The 25,217-nt window shown below is 33.5% G+C and overlaps 1 protein-coding gene across 5 annotated transcripts in view; it reads right to left on the bottom strand.

The window, feature by feature from the left end:
* The window catches only part of SLIT2 (slit guidance ligand 2), a 338,313-nt gene that overhangs the window by 107,767 nt on the left and 205,329 nt on the right, over window positions 1–25,217 (bottom strand). For 3 of the 5 annotated variants that reach the window (XM_031942954.1, XM_031942956.1, XM_031942958.1), the window contains exons 7-12: window positions 21,684–21,755; window positions 18,402–18,565; window positions 17,367–17,378; window positions 16,243–16,381; window positions 1,236–1,307; window positions 612–683 (exon numbers count right to left, since the gene is read on the bottom strand). In XM_031942954.1, the coding sequence (XP_031798814.1) occupies window positions 612–683; window positions 1,236–1,307; window positions 16,243–16,381; window positions 17,367–17,378; window positions 18,402–18,565; window positions 21,684–21,755 (531 nt within the window). The remainder of the gene's footprint in view (window positions 1–611; window positions 684–1,235; window positions 1,308–16,242; window positions 16,382–17,366; window positions 17,379–18,401; window positions 18,566–21,683; window positions 21,756–25,217) is intronic. The other 2 variants (XM_031942955.1, XM_031942957.1) reach the window with 1 other exon arrangement.

The following is a 25,217-nucleotide window of genomic DNA, read 5'->3' as shown; positions in this document are numbered from 1 at the left end:
GTATGTATACTCTGCAGGGTCCTGCAAGAAGAAGATGAATGATTTGTGGATACTAAAGGTCCTTTGGAAATGTCATCATTTATCATCAGGAAGTTTCTTTGTTACCCAAAAACTGCCACTTTGGATTTAGACTTTGAGAGATGAGTGACCTCTTTCAGAAATGCCTTAAAGTTATGAAGCCAGTGATAAAGCACTTTAACAATACATGGCTCTGTTACATTTCACCACTCCACCTCTACTTTTATTAAAATGGTTTTTACCGCAAATAGATGTCTTTCTGTGATAGTCATTATTAGGTCTGTGGCTATTAGGGCACTTTCAATGGAGGATGCTTCTTTCCTCTATTGCAGAAGTAAATTTTCTTGGGAGAAAACAGGAATGGGATATAGATATGAAAGGGTGCTAAGTTCTTAAACTCCCACTTAAAATACTAGGCGTACATGTGAAAGGGTGCTATGTTCTTAACTCCCACTTAAAATACTAGACTCTTGAGATTTCTTAATATAAAATTTTGCGTCCTTGGACAAAAGGCACAAAGAAAATAGACATAGATTCAATCAGTATTTAGTCAATCCTTAATGTTATTAAATATTTGATATGAGAATACTTACAGTGAGTTCAGTGATCTCAGGCCATGGAAAGCATCTGGTGCAATTTCTGAGATTTGGTTATTGCTCAGATCACTAAAAAGGAGAAATCAATTTATGTTATATTAATTCAGCCCAATTCTCTTAAAAGTAACAAGTAAAGTAGAATGATTTAGCATGGGACAAAACCAAAATTTTCCCTATGAAATATTTGTTTGACACCTATGTATGAAAGCTGAAACTTGTTCCATGAAACAGTTTTTTGAGTGAAAAGGAGTCATATGACCACAAAAATTAAAAACAAATTGTATGAAGCTTGTATTCAGAAATATTTAAAGAAAGAATGTACTCAGAGTCTGCTTTCAAAAAGAGAAAACCTCAGAAATTTTTACTTCAAAGGTTCACTTTAATGAAAAATCATTCATTAATCATGAATTAATGAAACTCCATGTTAAATGAGACAATGCTACTATTAATGAACCAGGAATTACCAAAGAGCTAGCTGGCAATCTGTTATGTTAGTGAATAATGAAGCTGCCAAACTCTCTGAAATAACCGTACTCAGATGGCTTCCTTTATACAAACATGAACTATTTTTTAAAAAAATACATTTAAATTGCATAAAATTCCAGAGTGTTTTTAACTCACATTCTTCGAAGCTTTTTATATGGTGAAAAGGCTCCAGGAGGGATGACCTTGATTGAATTTTGTTCTAAACGTCTATAATGGGGGGAAAAAGAAAAAGAAAACAATGTTAAAGTGGAACAGGAGAGTTTTAAATATGTATAACTCATGTCCAGATTCCTAAGAAGAAGCCAAATTTATGATCACTATAAATGCTCTCATACTCCTTTCCTAAGAAACTTTCAGAGAACTTAGGACCTAACTGTATTTAGGCAATGATTTTGAGGGCAGGATAATCAGATAAGACTACAGAACCTGAAGGGTCTGGAGTAAGAGTTAGAATGTAAGGATGGGGTAGAAAATTATAGAAATAATCTCTGTCCCTCTCCATCTAGAAAGGTTGACCTTAGAATTCATTATTAAATTCTACACTCAAATTTCCTTTTTATACTATTGAATTTTTTTAAAGCAATTGGCACACATGCACATCTTTATGTAAAGGCTTCTAAAAACTGAGAAGATCCTCCCTAATTCTCTGACTTGTGCCTTGATTTTTCCCCCTCCTTCCACAATAATATCACTTTTCTGACAATTCCTTGATGCCTTAGCTTGAGAAAGATTTATCAACTGAAGCCACCAAAAGTGAAGTCGCTAAAAGAGATTAGGAGATGTCATCTTAAGCATTGTCCTTCCCCTCCAGGCGGCCAGAGGCCCACCTACATTATTTATCCCAGAAATACACTGGCAGTAGGAAACTAGTCACTTCTCTTCATTGGGTTGGAATCTCTTGGGGAAGATTTGCCTGAGACTTCAGCCTGTTTCCCTTTCTTCTAAGTAGGTACTGTAAGAGCATCAAAGAATAATCAGTTAAGAGCTGGAAGACAGATCCCATTTCACAGATGAAGAAACTCAGGGCCAGAGAGGCAAATGATAACTTGGCAGTGTCAGGGACGAAACTTGGACTGAGGTCCCTTTGTCTCCAGAGCCAGGGCTCCTCCTCCCACGCCAAGCTACCTCTTCATAAGAACTTGACATCTTCAATACATCTTAATAGTGTAGAATTTCTCTATTTCTCCCCATTCTGGTCTATGAATTTGTAGGAATCGCCCCTCTAGTCTCTTCCTAGCTAATTTTTCCTTAGATCTTATTTATTTCCAGGTTTTGCTTGACGATTTTAGCCCTAAAGAAAAGCCTGTCTCTAATTTCCTGCAGCACTTATAGTCAAAATTATGCAATTTAATTATTATCTATTTTATATGTTAATTCCTGATAGGATAGATATTAAACTTAAGGGTTCAATAAACACTTGTTTGATTGACTTGATTTTTAAAGTTCAAGTGCACGATCATATAGAGTATCTAAGTAGACTATTAATTTAATTCAATCAAACAAACATTTATTAAGTATCTCTGATTTGCAAGTCACTGCATTTGGCCCAGGAATGAAAAACAGAACTACTAAGAGGGTATGACACACAAGATAAATACACATTACAGCATTTGAGGAGAGAGGAAGCATCATAAACTAGAAGAGCCCAGAAAAGGATCTGAGCTGAGGGCTGAAGGAAGCTGAGGATCAGAGGCTCAGGGAGGGAAAGGGTCTGTTCCAGGCTTGAGGAGGTAGCAGGTGCAAGGCCCAGGTTAAGGAACAGTGGGGAGACCAATTAGGAAGCTATTTCAGTCATTCAGGTGAGAGCTGCTGAGGGCTTGAGCCAGGAGGATGGAGAGAAGGGCACAGATGCGGAGAGGACCACGGCTCGGCCAGTCTGGTTATTTTTGGACAGGTTGATGACTGAAATGGGCTGTCTCCCAGTGTTGCGAAATCCCGTTGGCTCTGCTCCCCCCAATGCTCTCACCTCGATCCCATTCTCTCCACTCCTACAGAGATGCCCTGAGTTCACCTGGTAATTACCTCTTAAATGGAATGTTGTAACAAACTTTACCAGCAGGCAGCCTTTCCCCTTTACAGCTCCCAAAATAATCCTATAGGACTGGCCCGGTCACCGCCCTGCTTAAAGACTGGTCACTTCCAGGCTTAGGAAGTTACAGCATCCAATTACATCCACAGATTAGTTTTGCATCTAGAGCTTTCATATGCTTGCCCACTCTTATATATGCTACTTTTCAAATACTCTACATTCAAGACAAATCAGAGAACTCTTCCACACACCAAGAGCTTTTATACATGGTCTACTCTGTGAGGAATACGTGTTATTTTTATTTTTGCTTATTGAAATTCATTCCTTCAACAAGGCCTAATTCCTGTGCTACCTTTGCTATGAAGCTTTTCTCGATTGCATTACATGAAAACGATCTCTTCCATCGTAAATTTCCCTGAACTTACCCTGTCAAAATCTCACATTTATTTGACCACACGCTCATTTTCATCATGAACACGTCATATGTTCCTGATATGCATCATGAACACGTCCACGGCAGGGACTGCATGATGGTAGAATATCCCACACAGACAGCAAAAACTTAATGAATGTTTCTTGATTTCTGATTAATTAATTTCCATCAAAAATAAATAAAATATAAAAAACTATCAACTCAACCCTTATGTCACTGATCTCTTAGTAACAGTTAACCGAAAAGGCCAAAATCTTCTTTGAAGGAATTTCTTTAAAATTAAAAACAACACTAATATTTACTACCAATAGAATGCAAAGAAATCTGGTTTAACCCTAACCCTAAAAAGTCTACCAAAAGTTATCTGCAGGATACAATGAACCTGAATGAGTCCAAATGGAATTTAAAGAGGGATACAATAATGAGGAACAGAGATTGGGTATTTTGCCCCATAGTGATGAATATGGAGAACATTGATAACACTCACAGTCCTTCAACAGAGCAGAAGTGACAGAGCTTTGTACCCAGTTGACATTTAACTAATGATTAGTTAAAAATTAGTTCCTAGATGGAATTCTCGAATGACTCCTCTCAACCATTCCACTGAGGGTACACTTTATTGCACATTCATTTTCTTTTCCCATAACATCCCAACAAAAATAACAAAATTAAGATAATCTTAAAAGATGCCAAATTAAGCAGACATTTCAGGGATTTCCTGGGCTAAGAATGACTATGCATTTGCAATAGTTAGTATGAGAGGATATTTGGGAAGTTTATGGCTCTGTTTAGTCTTCTTCAGGTGGGTAATTATGATATGTAGCATAAAAATTCCAGACAAAAGGAATTCTCTTTTCAGGATATTTGTTTTGTTTCTGGTGAAATCTTGTCCATGAGAAACAGGTTGTAAAATGCTAATTTCATGAGCCATTGGAAATTTTCCCATGATTATGAAGGTACCTAAAGAATTCTGAAATTATCCTGGGAGACAAGAAGTTTGACTTAATAATGTGAAAATCTGGACTTATGCACCTGGATTATTTATGTATGTCTTATAAAATAGCAAAAAAAAAAAAAAAAGACTTCTAAAGCTCTAATTACATACAGTACTGAGATTTGGATCATTTTACCATTTCATATTTTGCTAGTATAAATGGAATTCATGGGGGCATATGGTTTTTAGCTTGTGCATGCCTGCAATCATTTTTAAAGGTTATGTTCATCTCTTTAGTTCATTATAAAAAATTAAACAGAACAACAATGGACCAGACTGTAGTTGGAATGATTTCTTGTCAAAGGGCTTAAAAAGCTGAAAGATTTAGTCGTCCTACATCACTAACAACTTCCATTAATCTTTCAAATAAAGCACTGGTTTGCTAGACCTCCCCCCTTTTTCTTCCTTTATAGTGCAATGAGATTACAATGACCTCTGTTATATTTCCCATTCAATTTGACAGAACATTGAGATGAGAGCAGGCAACAAGTCACAAGTACCAAGTGAGGTACTCTCACTACTTCTGTGCTCAATCTGGTCAAATGGTGAGAGTAAAGAGAAAGCCCAATTCCTCAGGGTGCCCTGGAACCTTGAGAGGAAATACAGCAGTCTTGGCCAGGAGAGAGTTACAATACATGGAGCAGATCCTTTGTTCAAGGCAGGAATATTTTCAAAGGGGAAAAAATTATGTGATCATCAATAGCTATTAAGCAAAATATTCTGAAGATAAGAGAATTAATTTCTTCCTTTTAGGGCCCAGTTCAAAACCAAATGTACAATTCTGGGATAAACCTTTAAGGGCTTCTGTATAAAGGGTTTACTAAAAGTAGAAGAGTATAAATATCTACTTGATGATTAACTAATACCAAGGTAAACATCTCATTTTATAAGACAGCGTGCCATAAAATGGGGCTGGTAATGGTAAATCAATTTATATAAATATAGAAGAAAAACCATTGGGTATTCCACTCTGTTCACAAAGGAAGCAAAGCAAATTCGTGTTTTCCAGATCTGTTATCCTCTAATCTTCTGCCTTATCTGCCTAGAATCTGCTGAATTTCAGAGTGCAAATTTGTAGCCACCCTTGCGTGAAGAATCTAATTAAATCCATGCCAGGGTCACTAAAACCGATAGAGTAATGTCTAAAATAAATTTGCATGCTTCTGACAAAATCTGCCATAATTAAAAGCATTGTGTGTGCTATTCCTTCATGGAAGATTCAATATTTTGAATTTTAAGATGAACGTGAATTTAGTCAACTGAGTAGAGGGAGGAAAAGGAAAGATGCTCATAAACCATTTTCGAAAAGGCCATCTGATGTGACAGTGCTCAGGAGATTGGCTTCCTGACATTCAGGTGAGTTTCAAAAACTGTTCCATCACAACAACAAAGAAATGGATTCAGTTTCTTCTTAAAATGTCTAAAAATTGTTTAGACTCCAAATATGAAAATTGATCATGTCTCCATGTTTAGTAACATGGACTAACATTTACTAACTCCAACAGTTTAGTAAATAAATCATTTTTTTCCCTCAAGTCTCAAGAAACTTCATGTGCATTTCCCCGCCTTTCCTTCCCTCATCCCCAGCTCCCTCTGCCTCTTTCTGTCTCTCTCTCACACATACTTTCTAGCCATTTCCCCCAAATTTTTTTCATTGCACTTGTTACTAACTTCAATCATCTTTTAAAATAATGAAATAAAATGAATATGTCAATTCACATGGTCCCTCTCACAGATAACTTTCTATCTAAGGAACCCTCTATAGTTATTTACTGAAAATAGATTATTCTTTCCCCTTCCATTCAAGTGACTGGTGGTGTTCTTGCTTGTCTATACACTTTTATTAACACATCATTACTAACTTCTTCTAGAGCCTACTATATTAAAACTCTCTTTGAATATATTTGAATATGTCTTTTCTAGCAGAAAAGCACTGTGATATGTGTGTGTGTGTGTGTATATATATATATATATATATATATATATATATATATGAAATTTCCCAGTAGTTATCTGTGATAACTTATGTCCTTTAAGTTTACAACTTAGGACATAATTTGGTAACTAAAGATGCTGACTAGCATTTGACAAATTTCCAAGACATTAGACAATTCCCATTCATTTTTAATGATTTTCAGTTCACTAGCTTTCAATTCTTATGAATGATAGTCAATATCTTTCTAATTAAATTGTACCGACATACTGCATAAAATCACTTCCATGTGCCAGATCTGAAGTAGTTAAATAAAATATATTTAAACATTCTGCATATTACATTTCTGTTAATATGTGTTCTGATAAAGAAGTAAATCTCAAAATAAGAATCAATTGAAACTCTAAATTAGAAACTAAACATTTATGCAGCAGGCAGTATTTTCCTATGCAGTTTCAATTTCTTTTACTCAAGACTGAGAGATGGAGATTATGAAGCTATATGTCCACAAGCATACTGTGAAGATGGAGTTTAATTTAAATGACCTGAATTGCTAGAAATGTGCTATTTGCTTATTTTCGAGACCGTTTTGGAAGCTTGGAAGAGTTTTCACAACACAGACAACAAAGTGTGAGCTCTGTGATGTGTGTGTAACACACTGCACAGATGCTGATTATGCATGGCAATAAAGCTCACAGTTCTTCTCTGCATTTTCTCCATCTGCCTTTAAAGTCAATGGCAAAAACAGCTGTCAGAGAGCAGAAAATAGATTTCTGCGGGGGGATTCTCTCCAGCTTCTGAATCTCAGGAACGTCTCTGTGTAGCCAACACATTTCTCATCATAGGTAACATCTGCCAGTCCTTTGAAAGAAAAGGGATTGCAATGTTCCTTTAGCTTCAGGGAATCTCCGGGCTATTAGACAAGTATCTCTGAAGTACTTACTCTTAAGGAATGTTGCTTCTAATTTTAACGACAAAAGAACTCCGGTGAAATCTGGGATGTAGAATGGACATAACATAACCAAATGTATTTTAAAGTATGACGCTTTTGAGATTTTAAGTCTTCGGTTGATTGTGGACATCATAAACACTCTTGACAATGGAGTGAACATTTGAACCCTGAATTGCCATTATAACATTGTCGTATTCTCTAAGATTACATATGTGCTGATTTAAAAAAAAAAAAAAAAGTAAGTCCTTTACTGAGATGGTTAGTTCTTTTTTTAAATCAGTTTTCTTATTCTTGATTTCTTAAACTTAAAAAGTGAACATAACTTATTTAACTTGATTTCCATTTCCCAAAGCCTAATAAGCAGTATCCATTAGAAATGGAAGCATATAATCTAGCAATAAAACGGTGTCTATTTGTGATTGTTCTTGCCCCAGAAAATAGAGTGCTTTGGGGGAATCAGCCCTTTCTAGAAGAGACCAGAGCTCAAGATTTGAAGTCAAGAGCATCTGGCCCTGAATTCAAACTTTGTCAGTATATCACTTGTAGGATTTGGAGCAAACCAGGTAAATTTTCACAGTTTCCTTATGTGTGAAAATAAATGACGGAATAAAGTAGCTCTTATTGTTATTTATAGGTCAGTTATATAATTATGCTCATAAATTTTCTCTGTATGTACATATACTAATATGGTTAAAATATTCATATATAGATCTACATAAACACATATGCCTTATACTCATAATTTTTAACTATTAATACTGAAAGCTTCAGAGATCACCTAGTTCAACTTATTTGTTAGGTAAAGAAACAAAGATCCAAGAAGATGAAATAATATGTCCAACATCACATAACTAGTTAGTGGAAAATATGTAACTCACACCTGCAGATGCTGAATTTGGGGGCTCTCTAAGTAATGAATAACAAAAGAGATTCATAGAACATCTTTAAAAATGAAACAATTTGATTAAACTCTGATAGCAGTAAAAAACTACTAAAGATTGTCTTATTAGACTTTAAAAAAAAAAAACTACATTTATATAGGACTATTGAATTAAATAATACATTTCTTAAATTGACCAGTAAATTAGGTAGATCCTTTTGACCAATTTTTTGATTGAATTGACTGAATCAATAGAATTTAATACCCCTTTAAATTCTCTCTTATTTCCTTTATTAAGAAAATCCTCTGCTCTATCCTATTTCCAACCTTTTTTTATACTTCTCATACTCTTATTCAGCATTTTTGTATTTTATGGTATTGCTATTTCTGTATGCCATGAATCTTTACTAGATTATTAAGTCTCGTTATGTGCTCAATAAAATCAGGGGTCATATCTTAATGATTTTTCTTCTTTCCAAATCATATATATTTAATAATGATCTGTTGAATATATGAACAAATTTATGAATACACAACATTTTAGAAAAAGTTGCTTTTAAACAAATAATAATAGACATAGACAGATCTTTAATTAATTACCAGAGTTATTCTCCTTGGTTTTCCACAGAAGGTATTTTCCTAGATTGAGTTACAAGAAGAGTTCCTTAATGATTTAAACATTTGCCCTCTCTCATTTTTCAAAAACAAAAAGTATACTTCTTATTTTGAATAACCAAGCTATTATTATTTGTTAAACCATATCCTGGTTATATTTATAAATCACATTCAATAACATATTGAACAAATTCAATATCAAAAATATTTTGAAGGTCATAGACTTCTTCTGGTGGAATATAAGCTCTCTGAGGGCAGGGAACATGCTGTGGTGCTTATTATTATCATTCACATGCATCTGGTTCTGTGATCCCATTTGGGGTTTTCTTGGCAAAAGTACTAGAGTGGTTTGCTATTTCTCCAGATTATTTTACAGATAAGGATACTGAGGCAAACAGGATAAGTGAATTGCCCAGGGTCACACAGCTAGTACCACTGGAACTCATATCTTCCTGATTCTAGATGCAGTACTCTATCTACTATACCATCTTGACCCAGTGGGCGTTTTAAAAATTTTTTTATCTTTTGTGTGTGCGTATAATAGGTATTGAATAAGTGCTTTGCTAATTTAATAATTATGGACATTTATGTGGTGCTTTATAGCTTACAAAACATACTTTTTTTCAACAGTTTTATGAGACTGCTAGTTCAAACATGGCTTGTTTCAGTAAGAATTTCTTAAAACTTTGAGGTACTTTGAAGGAGTATTGGCTCTATTTTATACCTTAGATAAATCAGACCAACTCAATTGCTTACATATCTCCCAAGAATTAAGTGATGGGACACAATCTGGATCTACTAATCTAAGTGTGGTGCTAAGTGTGGCAACCCTATCTCATCCTGATTTCAACTCCGAATTTAGAATTTCAATTTATTACCATGATTGTTCCACTTCTCAATAGTGAACACTTCCATCCTTCCTTTATGGCTGTATTTCCATAGTTGGGTCCTAGAAATCACTTCTACCTCTCCTCTCTTAGAATGATTATTAAGACATCTGCTTTTAAAAAGAAGGCTTTCAGCCTATTTTAAACAACCACAAGGATTGCTTAAATCATTCAACATTCAACAGATTTATTATCTTGTAAGTCTACAAGGTTTTAAGGGATTGTTGGATTCCCAAAGGCAAAGGATGATGTCTTAATTACATTTATATTTTCTCCTAAACATAGCTTAGAATAGAAAAAAAAAGACACTTAAGTAGTCATTGAATGAACGAATAAATGAATTTAGGCAATCTGGGGAATGTAAGTAATAATAAGATCTGATCCCAACCTTCATGAAACTTAACATTGGGTTTGGGGATATTTACTGAATGAATGCATGTGTATACATTGATTCCTCTACACGAATTTTAGAAAGGTTATTTTTAATTATGTTCTTGTCTATACTCCAATCTTAATTTGTTTTTCACATTCTTTGTTTGGATGAGTACAATCAATACTCTTTTGCTTGTTAAGAAGATTATCCAAGATACTGGGATTTAGAACTAGAAGGAAACTTAGAGGTCATTTAGTCCAGAGGCAACAAACTAGTCATCTATAGCTTCAGCAAAACCTCTGTGGTACCAGAGCCATATGGAAATGTAATTGTTGTCGGTTGTTCAGCTGTTTGAGTCATGTCTCAATCTTTGTGATCCCAATGGGGTTTTCTTACAAAAGATATGACAGCTGTTTGCCATTTCCTTCTCTGGGCCATTTCACAGATGAGGAAACTGAGGCAAATGGGATTAAGTGATTTGCCCCTGGGTCACTCAACTGGTAAGTGTCTGAGACTAAATTTGAACTCAAGAAGATGAGTCTTCTCTCTAGTCCAGTTGCTCTGTGCACTGTGGGGCCTCCTACCCACCCCCCTAAATGTAATTACGAAATATTTAACAAGATAAGCAAATGAAAAAAGAACGAAGCATAGATAATAATAATAATGTATGGTTTTTCTACATCAAACTGTCCCTGCAGGGGTCATTCCTATTTCAATATTCCAACAGCCTCCCTTTGCAAGGATGTGACTTCCCTCCTTGGACTGTCACTAGCAGCCAGCAGTCCATTCCATTCTGGGTATTCCCAGGAAATCCCAAACTCAGCTCCTTGTTCCTCCCACACCTCCCCTCCTAAAGATTCTGTCAAAAGCCTGAGGCTCATTGCTGCTAAACTCCTGTCAGCGTTCATCCAGCACTTGCTTCCCAACTTAGAAACGATCTTCCTTTATTAATGATCCCTTAAATCCGCATCCTCATCTCCCACCAGTTGCTCAGTACTGTTCACTCTACCTCAGCAAAGCTTTTGGAAGCCTCCTATTTTAGGTTCCCCTAGCTATCCCCTTCGTTCAGGCTCTCATCACCTTTCTCCTTGCCTTTATTATGTTAGTGAATGAAGTGAGATGATGCAGAGGATGACACCACAGGATTTGGGAACTGACTGGAAATGAGAGGTGACTTAGAAGAAAGAGTCCAAGATAAAACTCTTTACAAAGGAGAGTGGTGGGAAGCTGGTGGATATTAAGATCAAGAAGTCAAGGAATATTTACTCAGATTTTACTAACCTTCAAGTGCTGTACTAAGAATTGGGGATAAACAGAAAGGCCAAAACAATCCTTATTCTCAAGTAGTATCTCAAGTAGATAATATGTAAACGAGTATGTACAAATCAGATGTATAGAAAATAATCTTGGAGTCTAGCAGAAATAGACTAACACCTCATACCATATTCTGAGATAAACTCCAAACGGAAGTCCTGTCACAAATCAGATGAGCAAGTAAAAATTACCTTTTGTGGCTATAGACAAGGAGAGAATTTGTGACCACATAAGAATGAGATAGAGAAAGGCTAAATGGATATTTTTGATTGCACAAACAAAAATAATGCAATGAAATTTAGAAAGGAAATAGTTCACTGTAGAAAGTCTTTTTTTTTTTTATACCAAGTTCCTTTGCTAAATGTTTTATTTTTAATAAAGATAAGGAACTAATTCAAAATTTTAGGAAGAGGAGCTCTTCCCCCCCCAAATAAATGATCAATACTGTTTTCATGTGTTCATCCATTCATCCATCCATATTATGCATATACACATATACGTAACAGAACAAAAGTGCATTAGAATTAGAGATCATGATGGCATGTCTGAAGCTGATCTATTAAATTTATTATATATTTAATAAGAGAATCAAATTGTAAAACTAAAAATTCATAATTCCTTATTTTTTGTTTTTCCCACTCTTATTTTTTTTTATTTTTATTTTTTTTCCCACTCTTAATAATATTTTATTTTTTTCCAATTACATATAAAGATAGCTTTCAACATTCATTCTTATAAGATTCCCTTAAATTCTTTTATGGCTCTCCTGTTCATGTAGAAAACCTGATTTTATTTGGTGGAGTAAATAAGTTGGATGACCAGTCATCACGCTAAAGAAATAATGATTTGGATGCCTGCCCTTCCTTACCACACAATATGCTTGTTTCTCACTTGTATCTCCATAACTTTATGAAAAATTGCCTTTAACTTAGCAGTGGCCTCCTAATCTTCAACTCCAATAGCCTTTTGGTCAATGCTTGTTCCCTTGGACATTACTACAAGACTGCATCTTTACTAACTGCTAAGATACTTTTGAGTTCATATGTGGTAAATGGAAAAGTGATGTCTTACTCTGAAAGTAGGTAAAATTATTCAGAATACTCAATGAAAAATGGGGATCATCAGAAGTGAAGATTATTAAATTTGACTAAGTTACTTAAATAACTTAGAAAGTAGGATTTAAAATAATTGAGAAGAAAAATAATTGTGATTTATATCACCTTTAATGTATAGCTTTCACCTCAAAGGGTTCCATACATTTTCTTCTAGTAATTAGTGCTAAAAATAACAGGATTGCAAACTTTTTTTAATTTCAAAAAACTTGTTAGAATTCCTTAAGAATACAGCATTCATGTGACCTTTCTTTTAAAAAATATTTATGTACATTGTGCTAAATTTTTAAAAATAATACCCAATTAAAATTTTAAACTGTTTTCAATGTATGTGTATCTTTGATATAAAAAGGATCATATTATAATCAAAGTATTAGAAATTTTTAGTATGGTATCATATTTTTAAATCCTTTTATTAAAAGTAACAAATAATACAAATCATGGCTAATTTTGGTGAATTGTTGCATTTTCAACTTCTAAAATGACTTGTTTAATCATGTCTAGTTTCTATTAGAATCCATAAATCATAAATCATCAAGCTGAACACATTCTTTCAGAAGTTTTCATCAAATGTGCTTAAATGCCAAAGGCAAATTGAGACTAGAGTCTGAACATTCACTGAAAATATCCTTCATAGCAAGATAAATTTAAGGAAAAGAAAAAAAAATTATTTGGTTTCCATAGCTGTGCTAGCTAGCATCTTGTTTGAATATTTAGGATGGAATCTAAATTTGTTACATAAAAATTCACTGTGAAGTAACAAATAAATGGAATATATTTGAAGAATGCAAACACTGTGATGTAAATTCAAAGCCTACTAATTCTTCTGGGAAAATGCATCTTTACTAACTGCTAAGATACTTTTGAGTTCATATGTGGTAAATGGAAAAGTGATGTTTTACTCTGAAAGTAAGTATAATTATCCAGAATACTAGGTGAAAAATGGGGATCATCAGAAATGAAGATTATTAAATCTGACTTACATATGGCCATCACAACATTTCATTCCTAAAGATAAATGAATGAAGATCATGTGGGTCAGGACAGGGAAAAGGAATGAAAAATAACATTTCAAGAAGGGAAATACTATATCATATGAGAGGAAAAATAAGTAATGCTATATCTGGGAAGAACTGGTCCTGTAAAAAGAAAGGACATCAAAGAAACAGAGGGAAAATTAGTATAGCCTGCAGGGATATATCCTAATGACTTCCATCTCCGGATGTCCTATCTGGATCACTCACTCCCACTCGAGATTCTGTCATTTCCTCCAAAGCATTTCTAAGGGTCTTATCGTTCTTTGTCTAAATTCGGATCTATTGGCTAAAATGTTCTCTCTCTCTCCATCCTTACTTCTATTAGTTCTCTGGTCATGTTCCATCACTTTCCTTTACCTTTTTATCAATTCCCATTTCAAACTGTCTTTGAGAATTCCCACTGCCATTACATGTGGCCAGCCTCTCATCATAACGTGCTAGCCTTTATCAACTCTGAATCATTATTGTTGTGTCTGCTTTCTCCAAGCCATCATTACACCCAAAGATCGACACTATCACGGTATTTCCACGCCTAAGGAGAATTCCTAGTTGCTTTACTAGTTGCTATATTAAAGCTAAAATACTCCCTCTAAATGTCAAGGTTCTCCCAATTGCGTTTTAGCTTCCCAACTCCATTTTCACTCTTGTCCAAAATGAACGTTTTGCTCCATTCATGATCCTTTATGGATCCATCAAGAAACATGCTCACTTTCATCGATGTCTTTGCCTCATGCTGTTTTCACACTTGGAATGCTTCCTGTATTTCTCTACTAATATCATCAGTCTTATTCCCATTTCACAATTTTACTCATGCACTATTTCTATGCCCTTTTAGTTTTTATTATCCAAAATAATTATATACTGTTACATTTTTAAAAGGCACTCCAACATAAAGCACTTTATTCCATTATGTATATAACCTAAAATAGGCAGAATACCATTTGGTTCATTGATTGTTTCATATGGACAGATCATATTTCCCAAAGCAGAATCTAGGATTTTTGTCATTTAAATTACTTTTAACGCTGTATGAAGTTCGGTGATATTCATATTTTTAACCGATTTAATGATGTGATGTCTTAAGCAATATGTTTTACTTGAGTTATCAAAATTAATTTAGTAAAAAAATCCATTTGTGAAAAAAACTTGGTGAAATTAGTTATTTCATATTGAAAGCAATCTTGCTGAGTGAAATTTTTAATTTTTAATAAGAGCTGGGTGTGGTATTTTGAAGATAGATGATTGCTTTAGTTTTTGGAAGTTTTAAGCATCATAGAATTTTCAGACAGGGTTCTTTATTCTTCTCTAGTTATCTGATTTTATCACTATGATATCGAAGTCTTTTTAGTGGTCTTACTGATTTTAAAATGTGCCTTTGCATAGATAAGAAAAGATGGGAATAGTCAACTTTGGAGGGATTATGGAGAGATAGAGTATGACCTTGATGGAAATTAGGCAAATCAATTGACCAAAATGTACCTAGTGATTCCATCACTAGGCTTCAATCCTAAAGAGGCCATTAATAAGAAGGAAGTTGGCATAGATTCCAAGTATTTAGTAGTTCTCTAATAATAAAGTACTAGAAATGAAGTAAATGACCATTAATTGGAGGACGACTGAATAAACCATGATGCCTGAATGTAACTGAATATTAGCCTTGTAAGAAATGGAAAATATGACAAATACAGAAAAGCATAAGAAAAATCTACATAAATTATGTAGAATTAAGTGGAGCCAAAATAGCAGTATGCACAATGAATGTGACCAAGTAAATGGAAAGAAAACTACATTAAAAAAAAAAGAGGTGAATGTCAAAAAAATATTTAAAAAGCCTGCCTCAAAAGCAGAGATATGGAACCACCATCCTATCCCTTTGCAGATGTGGGAAATCCATGTTGTAGCTGAGCTATTTCCCTTGCACATTGGCCCTATTTTTAGACATTTTCAATATTATAATAAGTTATGCTGATTTTTCCCTTTTCTTTTTTTGCCTTTATTATATAGGACATCTCTATAAGAAGGAAGATGGATACTAGGAGAAATTACGGTAATGTAAAAAAAAAAAAAAAAAGACAAGAAAAACTAATTTAATAATAAAATTTACCTACAGTGATGCAACATATAATGTATTGCTTGGATGGTAATAGCTTGTGAAAATGCACAACTCTCAAACAATAAAGCTGCATTATAAAATTATTATTCAGGAAAGACTGAAAACCACTAAACTTTGGGTGTGCTTGCTCAATTTCCTTCATAGCTAATCCATCTAGCACATTCCCTCAGGTTAAATGCCTATAAAGCATCTTCCTCCTTTTCTAGAGAGGTGTATAACACCTTTCCCCAAGGACCAGAGGGAATTCTTTTCTCTAAACAAACATCTTCTAATTCTTCCTGGACCACAGTAAACAAGAATCTCCTTCTTGTCAACAATGTGTCATGAGAATCTAGAAAATTTCCTTTGGCTGATTCCTCAGGTTCCCTTTTGATAATGCCCCGGGGTTTCCCACAAATAATCGAGATGGATACATCCTGGAAACTTGATGAATAAATGAAATAAACAATAAAAAAGATCAAATGACATACATTTCGGTGATGGTTTCTGGGAGATTGGTAGGTATCTCAGGAAGCCCTTTTCCACGACAATCCACTATATTGTTACTACACGTACATGCAGCTGGGCAATGTAACACACTGCAAGATGCAGCCATAAACGACTGATGACCTGAAAAAAAAAATGACAGTAATTGTTTTACTGTCCAGTTCCAGGAGTATAAAATTCTTAGAGACATCAGCTTAACCAAATAATGATAGCAGCTAGAAAACAAAGCTCCCCTTTGCCTCCTAAGTACTTCACCACATTACTCTTGTTATTGAGGTGCAGGGACAGAGTCTCATTTAAATGTTCTATTCCCAATCCCCCCAGGACAAGAGGGAATAAGACAATATTTGATTTGAAATATTTGTTTTACTGTATTGTATTGTACTGAAGTTTTGTGCAAAGTATGATTTGCAATTATTTTGATCAAAAAGAAATATTTAAAAATTTTATAGGAATAGAAATGGATGCAGTAATGGACATAATAGTGTTCCACTTATATAACAGATAGCAATATGGGTAGAAAAACCTTACTTAATGATTTCTTCATAAATATAAATATAAAAATTGTATTAGTAAATTTCATCATACTACTTTTCAAACATCAACAGGCAACCAACTGTAGCTACAAATTTTACCATTCAAAATTTTTGACAACACAGGGATTTAGTCCATTGTTATCAGCAATCTAATTTTAATCCTGCTCCTCTGCTGGAAGAGAACAAAAAAGTACCTATGGTTATGGAACATTATTATTTCCTCTTCTCCTCATAATATATATATACATATATATATGATAACTCATCTTATTTAGCAGATATGATGTAATTTACATTCCTAACAAAATTATGGATAATTCTTTTATACCCATTTTTTTCTTATTGTGTATTAGAATTCCCCAAATAGAGGTAAGAGAAAGAGATGATGAACAGCAAAGACAACCATCATGGCTACCTACAATGAAAATGACCATTGCCATGATGAAGCATTGGGTATGACTACTGGACATTTACTATTGCCTATCATTTTAAACAATCTACCAATTTTCACAAACAACATATAAATGTATATATATTCTGAGTGCTTTTTACAAGAAAGAAATAGAACTTGCCTTCTTCCTCATCTAGAATAAAAGGAAGGGAAATGAGTATAAAGAAAAAGAAAGAAAAAGTGGTTAGTAATGAGTTATTAGTCATTTCATTATTTAGTTACAATTAATATTCAGGTAAATTGAAACAGACCAAAGATATTGTTGGAGGGTTTTCTTTAAAGTGTGTGACAATCCCCGCATTGTAAGTATAGTAGAAGGCATCGAATTGAATTTCACTCTGTCTCAGACACTTACTAGCTAGGTAAACTAGACTAAGACCTTTATTCACTTTGGTCTCCCATTTCCTCATCTGTACAATGAGGGCATTGAACTTGAGGACCTTTATGAATCTATGAAAATAGAATAGTGACTCAAATCATACTTACTTTCTACAAGATAAGTCCTTTGCTATATCAAACAACACCTACAGTAATAAGAATTTTTAAAGTATTTTTAAATATTCTTAGATATGCCCTGATAAGAATTATAAAATATATGTATCTCTTTTTTCACATATATTTGTATATATATTAGGTAGTTGAACCTGGGTAATATACATAAATTTAAAACTTGTTATTGCCTCATCATTTGTTTTAAGAGAGATATTCCATCTTGACCTAGGCAGTTTGTCTTCAAGGGAAATGAAAATTAGATTTGCTTTTAGGACTGTGTTTGAATTTCCATACTCCTTGCATTGTATGGAAATGTTCTAAGATTAGTCAATATATTTATTATGTAATACCCATTAGGCACACATCAGGGATTACTTAAACTAATAAATGGCTCAGCAGCTAAAATGCAAACATAATCCTAATCTAGGAATTAACTCATTCTCCGTGCCCCCATTCTGGAAACTAGCTATAGTCTATTTTAAAACATAAATATAAGTGTGAATCATTTGAGTATTTGTACTGGCAAAATGTCATAAAATTTCTGCAAGAAAATGCATCTGAAAATCAGAGTAGTGCACAAGTGCCATTGGTGATACCCATTACATTCTTTTTTTAAAGGATTCCTGAGAGACAGACTTTGTTCCATGGCATTTTCCTCCCTTACCACTGCAGACAAACTCGCGCTTCTGAACTTCAGCCACATTGTGGCCTTTCAGGTGGTTTGGACCCATGCACTGAGTGTAGAGACCCACGCGAGGTCGTTGCCGGAGCCAATCAGAAAGCCAGGCCAGATGACAGTCACAGAAGAGGTTGTTGGAATGGAGTCGACTAAAGGAAACAAGTCAATATGTTTAAATTATAAAGAAAACAAAAGATGACTGTTTCAATGACACTGAAGATTTATTAATAAAAAACTTTTAACAACAATCAATTTTTCAAAATTTTAATCAGAGACCTTGCCTGGTTGATGTTATTTATTAACATGCCAGTGTAGAAAGATGAAGAAATCAAAATCTAATTAGTTTAAAAGAAAACATTTACTAACACAATATTAATTTTCTAGAGTTTCTTTTCTTTTCCTTCATTTTAAACTAAACAATATACAAGAACTTGAAGATATCTATGGAAGTCTAGCTTGGACCTTTGTATAAAGAGGTGAGGAGACAAAAGTCTAAAATAAATTGCTCTCCAATGGTGACACACTGACAGTGAGGGGAAAAAAAGGTTAATAAAAGATTTGGCTTCCAATTAGAAATATCAGGGAGTCTTGTCATTATTAGTCTCTATAGAAACTGCTTACAAAATCCTTTTAGCAGGTCACATGCATTTTCTGCTGAACAAGACAGAATAATAATTCAATATGAAACACTTCTTTCACGTCCCTTTTCTGATTTCCTTCCTTTTTGTTTAATCATAGAAAAGGGGATTAGCTGCTCTTGGCTCTTGGGAACCCATACTCAAAGCAGTGCCTGAAATTCAAAGACACGAATGGCAGCCAGCGAGGGAATTAAGTAAGTTGCTTCTCTGTTGGCAGAGAGCTACCAACACCATGGCCCCTTTCCAAGTGGCAAAAAGCACTCCACCATTAATAAAATATAAGACAAATGTATTCATTAAATTAGGTAAATTACTTCAAACTGGCTTTTATGTTTTCTCAAACTTAAGAAAAAGACGTCCCAAGCTATAAATCAAGGCCTTGTTTCCAGAATCACCCACGAAAGAGCAATGTCATATTAGAAGTTTTTTTGCTGATGTGTTCAGTCCTAACTGAATAATAGTGATGCATTTTAAAACATGGAACTCAGTCCAGAAAGTTAATTCAACCCTAAAATGGCATTTTAAAATGACATTAATTCTATAGAATGATAAACCAACCAGAGCAGAGAAATTTAAATTAAGGAAGACTATTTCCATTCTCACTGGAATTAAGGAAGGTAGGACCTGAACCTTCTACTAAAGAGAAGGACACTCCAAAATGTCAAATTTTAATTCTCATTGACACATTTTTGAAACTCAGAAGTCTGTTCTCTATGTTGAGGAATCTTTATGTTGAGAAGTATTCTTGCAGAAAACCAAACAAATTAAAATGACTTATCTGTGCACAAAGGAATTTTAAATGAGTACGCAATGTATTTTTAAAAACTGGTAAGCTAAATTCCAACCGTTTTCTCATTGAACTAAAAAAAAGAAACTTGCAAAGAATTTTTTAGACTAGATTTTTTAAAAAGCCATGACGACTATGGTCATTCCCCATCGAAATTTAGGTCTCATTTAGGATCTCAGAATTACAGAACTCAGAGAGATCTTAGAAGTAATAATACTTGGCATTTATATACAGTACTTTATAGTTCACAAAGCACTTTGCAGTGATCGTATTTGATCCTCACATCAACTTTCCATCCACATTACTATGGGTAATGGAACCCTATTTTTTAAGATGAGGAAACAGGCTGAGAGATAAAGTGGGTAAATAAATAATTTTTCCACTGTCAGACACCACGAGGCAATATTCAACCTTCCGTCTCTCCTAGCCACAAGTCCTTAACTCTTTGACCATACTTTGTTGTCATTCATTTCATTTAACCAAATCTTTTCAGCTTACAGATGACAATACTGAGACTCAAAGATGTTAAATGGCTAGTACATGACCAAACTTATTTTTAAATATGATTTTTGTCTGAAATTGCAGTATTCTTTTTATTAAACTGTATTAGATTAAATAAGTGAAACAAAACACTAATTCTATAAAAATATGTCATCAAGATGAATTGGTCAGTTAGTAGTAGATCCGTTAGCTTCTCATAGATGACTCCAGGTTAACCATATTAGCTTATTTTTAAAGTTCTATCTACAAAGATGAAGGATCACACCTCTGGGAGATTATAATAGCATCCACTATTAGAAAAGTTGTTCCTGAATTTAAAAATAATCTCATTAAAGACACTCAAATTGATACTAATAAATCAAAAAGGTACCTAATTCAATATATGATACATTTGTGCAAACCTTTTAAGTACATACTCTCTCTCTTCTCTCTAAATGTATGCTGATAGGAAATTAAAATATCCCTCTGGGAGATATACAATTACATTTGACAAAAATGAAACAAAAAGCTTCTGGCAATGCTTTCGTGCAACTATTTTCTTTTGAAATTATTGCTTTTTTTAGGTTGAGGTAATTTTGAGACATCTAAGATATTAAATCTAGTATCTAGTTCAACTGTTTAAATTTACTGATGAGGTAACTGAAGCCTTAGAAATTCAGTGACTATTAAAGGTAACTCTCCAAGTAGCAGAGCCAGAATTCAAAGCAGGATACTCTGATCTCACACATGGTACTCTTTCTACTCTATCAAATACGTTCATCAAATAGCTAATGCCTAGTTTTAGGGTACAGATCTCAGTGATATGTAATAAAGATCAACCATATCTTTCAATTAACCTGGAAGGCATTTTAATGTCAATGTTATAACTCCTAAATTCGTTTTTTTTTTTTTTAAATTATATATGTGGGGCAGTATTATATACATATGTGTGTGTGCCAAAATAAACTTACTTATAGCAAATAGCACTAGAGTAATTTTATGTAATAAAGAATGTTGCAGTGCTAGTTAGGTTTGATTAGGTCTACTTTCGGGATAGTAATAAAATCATAAAGATTTCTCATTCATCATTTATGACAGCCAATCAAAAAGTCTTCCATTTCTTAATGAAATGTGACCTATATAAGAATTTAAAGTAAACCATTTTTCTCATCATCCTCAAAACCAATATTTTAAAATAAAACTTTTAAATTGAGAGAAGCAATTTAGCACTTATTTCATTACCTTTTCTTCCATAAAACACACCCACACACACACACACAATTCTTTATATTAGTACATTAACACCAGAATTAGTCTTTTTAATAGATCAAACTGGCATATAATTTTACAGTGACTACTTACAATGTCCTAAGTTTGGGCATATGGTTGAAACTTGCCACTGATAGTCTAGTAATGTTGTTATTGTTGAGAGTGCTGTAAAACATGAAGAAATAAATTAGACAATTTCAGAAATAAAAATATACATATTAATATATTTCCAATTGTAGAAAACACAAAATAAAACAAAAAAATTGATGGCCAATTTTGCTGAAGAGACATAGACTATGTTATATTAACAGAAAGTTGATCAATTTTGAAACTATTATCATCATTTTATATTTCAAAGTTTTAAATAGTTATTTCAATTAAACTTTCACACTTGCATGGATATAGTGTATATGAATACACAAGTATCTCAATATGGTCACATGTATACTTTACTCAATTGAGTTTCATTTTGGGTGACAAAGATGAAGATGATGGTAAATGTGGGACTGTGGCAGTACTGAGGGGGGAATGTGCATTTGTAGATGCTTTCTGGAAAACAATTTAGAATTACATTAGAAAGGCCAATAAAATGCATAAAACCTTTGACTCAGCAATATCCCTACCAGATATTTATCCAGGTCAAGGGGAGGAAAAGGTTATACATAAATATAGATAAAAGAATATATATGTATGTGTGCATACATGCTTATATAAACTGGTATATAAAGATGTATATATGTATTTGTATACATATATACACACACACATCTGTGCATATACAGGTACCACAGAAATTAGTCTGTGTGCATACATATATACATACTTCATGTGTGTATGCCATGTGTATACACACATGTTGCTGCATTTTATATAGTTGCAAAAGCGTGAAAAGGACAGTTAATATCCATGAATGGGTTATGGAATGGTTGAATGACATGATGTATGAAGGCAATGAAGTATTTCATTTTTACCATACAAAATGACAAATAGGAAGACTTCAGAAAAACTTGGCAAGACTTACATGAAATGCTACAGAGACAAGAAAAAAGAATCAGGAAAACAATTCACATAATGACTACAACATTGTAAAGAAATTCAATAATGAAAGACTTCTCCACTCTCATCAATGCAGAGATCAGTCAAGAATTTAAAAGAACCATTATAAAGTATGTCTCCTGACTCTTGGCCAAAGAATCGAATACAGGTGGGAAATAAGGAATGCATTGTCAGTCCTAGCTAAAGTGTCATTAATTTGCTTTGCTTAAATGCATGTCTTTGTTACAAAGCAGGTGATAGTAAGATTGGGTGGGACTTGGAATTAGAATTATTGAGGGAGTGACGGCATTTTTTAAAAGATCATCAATAAAATTTTTTTTAATTAAATGTGGATTAAAGTAAATAAAATAAAAATGAATGAAAAGCATCAATTCAATCAATCACAATTTACATTTTCTTTTCAAAGAACTACTATTTTTTTTTTGTCCCAGGAAAGGTATCTCAGATTACTTAAAGCTACTGATATACAGCAGTAAATTATAATCTTCTTGGTTTGCAACAAAACACTTCCCACAAAATGTGAAATTCCAATCAATACCCAGATATTGGCTACTATAATTAAGTCCTATGGCTTTAAACCTAAAATGTTTGTGATTCATAACAATGGGACTCTGTTTCTAAAGATCCTGTTTGCTTCCTTGCTGAGGAAATTGGGCACTATTCAATCTTGACTTACAACATCAGTAATTGTGGCAAAAGGTTTGAGTTACAGGGACAAAATGAAATTATATTCTTACAAACCTTTGCTAAAGGATGCAGTTGCTTTGCCAATTCCTAATCTACTTTATTTTCTCTATGATCTGGTTGCTGCTGGGGTGATGGAGATGATGGGCCCATGGTGGTCAGCACCAAACACAAGAAGGGTGGGCCATCACTTACTGTGCTAGAATGCAGGTCAGCTGGGGCTCTATTCATGCAATTTCTGGCCGCGTGGTGCCATTTCTCTCGTGTTTGTTGTATGTTCTTATGCGTATATCTGCATATCATATATTCGTTTCTCATACTGTTGTTTGTTTCATCGATGAATCTGACTTCTGATTTATAAATGGCCTGTATCCCTAGTAGCTTAGGAGCTCTCTAACGACATAATGTGTAGTTTCTTAAAAAAATATTTATCTAACTCATGTTTAATATAGTGACATATAAGGGAGGTAATTTTTTTTAATGGCTTGAATTGAACCAATGCATGTTAAACACCTTCTGTCAGGAACCTTACAATAAAGACCTTTTTTTCCCTCAAATGCAGATTGATAACTTCTCTCTTAAAGCTTAAAGTCATTAAGGGTTACCTGGGCTACTAGGAGTAGAAGACATTTGCCCAGGTTCACAAAGTGTATTCTGACTCTGAGACCGACTGTAGAAATTACACAATTTTGCCTCTTCTATAGTCTACTAGGAGGTTTCCATGTGAAATTAAAAAGGAACTGAGTTGTTTAAATAACTTCTTTTCCACTATGAAAACTTAAAATAATCTAACAACACTTTAAGAATAGTTAACATTAAAATATAAAATAAAAAATATAAAAAAATTGGGAATGAAATTGATAAATTGTACAAATTAGACATGACTTTGATCAGCTGTGACTGTTCTCTTATTACAAGCAAATATGTTTTTTAATGATGAAGGCTGAGGAACATCAATTTGAAGACACTCCTTAAATTTTCTGTTTTAGTCAAAGAAGCAAAGCAAAATATATATTGTTTTGGAGGATACAATTAGTGCTGATATTTTATAAAATTATGTTTGTGCTAATAATTAGTAAACTTAATATTATACCTAATCATTGAAATTAATAATTATTAATAATCCAGCTCATGTTGATGTAGTCATTTATTATTTTCAAATCTCTCTTCTTATAATAATTTGCATGTTAGATAATGCAATTATCATTATTATTATCGATTATTTTGAAGATGAGAGTTTCAAAAAAGTTGAATAACATGACAAAATTCATATATCTTCTCAGACTACATCACAAAATTATGTAATTTGAAACAATGCACTAGTTCTCTACCCAAAATGCCCAGGGAAATGTCCAATATGGAAGAGACCTTATGTATGTTCTGTATTTGATTCAACAATAAGCTTAATCCTCATATATTCTAAATAGAAATTAAGGTGATATTACTTTTATTTTCCTCTTACAATGGTTAATGTTTGACAAGCTATATAAAATATACCTTAACAATGCTTTCGATGTTTAGATTAAGGTAATAAGAAAACATCAGATCAGAAGCAAAATTATAAATATATTTTTACTTTGTTTACTTTGCATAATGTTTACTTTGATAGTAATTTTCTTGGAAAGCTATCATCTGTGACAATGCATATAGTCTGCTGACCATGTCTTTATTTTTTAAGGATAGACAATCTGGCAAACTGTTCCTATGATGTCTTCCATATGTGGACACCTTAGAAAGGCAATGACCACAAAGTATCATGAAAAGTATGTATTTTTTTTGAAATCTAGACTATTTTAGAAAATCTGTGATCTTCAACTATCTACAATATGCTTGAATAAGAAATATGGATGACTCGTAAAGATTCGAGGTAGAGAAACAATTCCTAAG

This window comes from Sarcophilus harrisii, chromosome 6, assembly GCF_902635505.1.
Source record: "Sarcophilus harrisii chromosome 6, mSarHar1.11, whole genome shotgun sequence".
Classification (NCBI taxonomy): domain Eukaryota; kingdom Metazoa; phylum Chordata; class Mammalia; order Dasyuromorphia; family Dasyuridae; genus Sarcophilus; species Sarcophilus harrisii.
Note: the sequence above shows the minus strand (reverse complement) of the source record. Positions and strands in the feature narration are given on the sequence as shown.